General features: G+C 49.8%; 1 protein-coding gene across 1 annotated transcript in view; it reads right to left on the bottom strand.

Annotated features, from left to right (window-relative positions):
* Positions 1–4,012, bottom strand: part of CLIP2 (CAP-GLY domain containing linker protein 2) — a 108,962-nt gene that overhangs the window by 23,887 nt on the left and 81,063 nt on the right. The window contains exon 11 of the mRNA XM_011995238.1: positions 2,099–2,255. Within this exon, the coding sequence (XP_011850628.1) occupies positions 2,099–2,255 (157 nt within the window). The remainder of the gene's footprint in view (positions 1–2,098; positions 2,256–4,012) is intronic.

Raw genomic sequence — 4,012 nt, 5'->3', positions numbered from 1 at the left:
CCTAGTCTAATTTCTTAAAGGCTCATAGGGACCACACAAACCATGTCTATGGACTGAATCTAGCTCATTGGATGCTAAAGTGTGGTCTGGGGAAATCCCAGTGGAGCTCTTAAGACCTTTTCAAGGGATCTATGGCTCAAAACTGTTTTCATAATAATAATAAAGCTATTTTCATTACTTCTCTTCAGAGTACGATAGGTTTTCCCTGAGGCTAGTAGACATACTAACCATGATCTGAAAAGGATATTCAAATACTCCTTTCTTTTCTAACTACGTATCTATGTAAGGTCAGATTTTTAGAACATAGTTCAACCAAAAGAGCAAATTGCAAAGATGGAACATGGAAAAAGATGCAAGAATCTCATTTCTCTTTTTAAGCCCAATATTCAAGGATTTTGCAAAAATTTAAAATAATGCCACTCTTCCCAGTAAATATTTTTTGTTTTGGAAAATAGTTACTTTTTTTTTTTTGAGATGGAGTCTCACTCTGTCGCCCAGGCTGGAGTGCAATGGCGTAATCTCGGCTCACTGCAAGCTCCGCCTCCCGGGTTCAAGCGATTCTCCTGCCTCAGCCTCCCAAGTAGCTGGGATTACAGGCACACACCACCATGCCCGGCTAATGTTTTGTATTTTCAGTAGAGATGGGGTTTTGCCATGTTGGGCAGGCCGGTCTTGAACTCCTGACCTCAGGTGATCTGCCCACCTCGACCTCCCGAAGTGCTGGGATTACAGGCGTGAGCCACCCCACCCCGGCCAGAAAATAGTTACTTTTTATCAAAAGCATGCTACTTATGTTACATGCAATTGGCTTATTATTTTATTTTTTGAGACAGGGTCTTACTGCCACTGCCCAGGCTGGAGTGCAGTAGCCAGACCTTGGCTCACTGCAGCTTCGACTTCCCACCTAAGGTGATCCTCTCACCTCAAGCTCCTGAGTAGCTGGGATTACAGGTGTGTGCTACCATGCCCAGCTAAATTTTGTATTTTGGGTAGAGACGGGGTTTTACCAGGCTGGTCTCCAACTCCTTGGCTCAAGTGATCCTCCTGCCTCAGCCTTCTAAAGTGCTGGGATTACAGGAGTGAGCCACCATGCCCGGCCTCACTTCTTATTTTAAGATGGATTCGTATCTCACAATTTTTCAGTCTTAATTCTAATGTGGTAAATGTAGAATAAACAAAAGCTCTTTGGGGATCCTCAATAATTTTTAGGAGTTTGAAGGGGTCCCTGAGACCAAACATTTTGGGAGGCATTAATCTTTTCTTTCTTTCTTTTGTTTAAGAGATAGGGTTTTTTGCTCTATCGCCCCAGCTGGAGTGCAGTGGTGTGACATAGCTCCCTGCAGCCTGGAACTCCTGGGCTTGACAGATCATCCTGCCTCAGCCTCCCAAGTAGTTAAGACCACTGGTGCAAAACACCAGGCTTGGCAAAAAACAAACAAACAAACAAAAACTTTATTATAATTATTTTTTTGAGATGGAGTCTTGCTCTGTCACCCAGGCTGGAATGCAGTGGCACGATCGCAGCTCACTGCAGCCTCCTCCTCTCGGGTTCAAGGAATTCTCATGCCCCAGTCTCCTGACTAGCTGGGACTACAGGCACACACCATTACACCCAGCTAATTTATGTATTTTTAGTAGAAACGGGGTTTCACCATTTTGGCCAGGCTGGTCTTAAACCCCTGACTTCAGGTGATCTGGCTGCCATGGCCTCCCAAAGTGCTGGGATTACAGGCATGAGCCACTGCACTCAGCTTAATTTTTTTTTTTTTTTTTAGAGAGATGGGGTCTCACTATGTTGCCCAGGCTGGTCTTGAACTCCTGGGCTCAATCCTCCTGACTCAGGCTCCCAAAGTGCTGGGATTACAGGCATGAGCCACTGTGCCTGGCCCTACTCTTTTCTGCATGCTCTGCTTGGAGAACCGTGTGGCGGCTTTGGAGACTTTGTCGCAGCTTAGAGAACAGGGTGATTGCTGGTGATCAGCCACCTGGCCCACTAGCTTTGCCCCTCTCTGCCCCGAGATAACATGAGCTAATGTCAAGAAGTGGAGCAAAGGCCAGGCACACAGGGAGGACCCAGCCGGCCCCACGGTCGCCTCACCGCTCCTTCCGCAGCAGCTCCTGGCTGATGAGAACCAGCTGGCCCGAGGCATCGTGAGTCTTCCGGGACACCGTCTCCAGCTCCGCCTCCAGGCGCCGCTTCTCCTTCAGGAGGGCTTCCACCTTCTTCTCGCCCGACTTACACTTGCTCTCCAGTGCTGGGGTCAGCCGGCAGGGAAGGGAGGAAGAGGATTGGGAACACGTGAGCTTCTGTCCCATCCAAGGGCAAAGCCCTGGGCAGGATGCTGATTCTCCCAGGGGATGAAGGTGACATACGCCACTGCATAGTTTTGAGGGCTTTTTTTTTTTTTAGAGATAGGGTCTTGCTCTGTCACCCAGACTGGAGTGCAGTGGCACAATCATAGCTCATTGCAGCCTCCAACTCCTGGGCTCAAGTCATCCTCCTGACTCAGCCTCCTGAATAGCTGGGACCACAGGAGTGTACCACCATACCTGACAGAGGTTTTTTTGCAGACAAAGTCTCACTCTGTCACACAGGCTGGAATGTAGTGGTGCAATCTTGGCTCAGTACAACTTCTGCCTCCTGGGTTCAAGCAATTTTCCTGCCTCAACCTCCCAAGTAGCTGGGATTACAGCCATGCACCACCACACCTGGCTAATTTTTGTGTATTTATTAGAGATGGGGTTTCGCCATGTTGGCCAGGCTGGTCTTGAACTCCTGAGCTCAAACAATCCACTGGACTCAGCCTCCCAAAGTGCTGGAATTACAGATGTGAGCCACTATGCCCGGTCAAATTTTTTTTTTTTTGAGATGGAATCTTGCTGTTGTCGGCCCGGAAGTGCAACGGCACCATCTTGGCTCACTGCAACCTCTGCCTCCCGGGTTCCAGCAATTATCCTGCCTCAGCCTCCTGAGTAGCTAAGATTGCAGGCACCCACTACCACGCCTGGCTAATTTTTTTTTTTCCTGACGGAGTCTCATTCTGCCACCAGGCTGGCTGCAGTGGCACAATCTCTACTTACTGCAACCCCTACCTCCCAGATTCAAGTGACTCTCCTGCCTCAGCCTCCTGAGTAGCTGGGATTATAGGCATGCGCCACCATGCTCAGCTAATTGTTTTTGTATTTTTAGTAGAGATGAGGTTTCACCATGTTGGCCAGGCTGGTCTCGAACTCCTCACCTCAGGTGATCCACCTGCCTCGGCCTCCCAAAGTGCTGGGATTATAGACGTGAGCCACCGTGCCCAGGCCCGGCCAAAATTTGTATGTTTTGTAGAAATGAGGCCTCACCATGTTTCATACGCTGGTCTCGAACCCCTGGCCTCAAGCAATCCTCCCTCCTCAGTCTCCCAAAGTGCTGGGATTACAGGTATGAGCACTGCGCATGGCCTCCACTGCATAATTTTAAAAGCACCATTGGTCTCAATTGTCCCTACAAGGCAGGTGGCAAGGGGCCTGAGAGAACAGGTACAATAAACAGATCAGTCCTCACCAAGCACAGCAGCCGCTGGGGCTCCTGGTGTGGGAAGCGGGACCACACATGTGTGTTTACGTTGTCGCCTGGATGAGGAAAAGCTTCACCTTCACCGTGACCTTGGAGGAGTCTGAGGTCCACTGACCTTTTTTGGGACCAATTCTGCCTTGTACTGGGGGATGGACAGAAGTGAGGGTGGCAACCATTTCCGAGAAGGGGGGCTGTCTCATGCCCACCACCACTGGCATTCTGAGGAACAAGAAGCAGGGCCATGGGCTGGGCGTGGTGGCTCATGCCTGTAATCCCAGCACTTTGGGAGGCCGAGGTGGGCGGATCACAAGGTCAGGAGATCGAGAACATCCTGGCTAACACGGTGAAATCCCGTCTCTACCAAAAATACAAAAAAATTAGCCAGGCATGGTGGCGGGCGCCTGTAGTCCCAGCTACTCAGGAGGCTGAGGCAGGAGAATGGCATGAACC

Source organism: Mandrillus leucophaeus, unplaced genomic scaffold, assembly GCF_000951045.1.
Source record: "Mandrillus leucophaeus isolate KB7577 unplaced genomic scaffold, Mleu.le_1.0 Scaffold479, whole genome shotgun sequence".
Classification (NCBI taxonomy): domain Eukaryota; kingdom Metazoa; phylum Chordata; class Mammalia; order Primates; family Cercopithecidae; genus Mandrillus; species Mandrillus leucophaeus.
The sequence above is the reverse complement of the archived record's forward strand: the minus strand, read 5'-3'. Positions and strand labels throughout refer to the sequence as shown.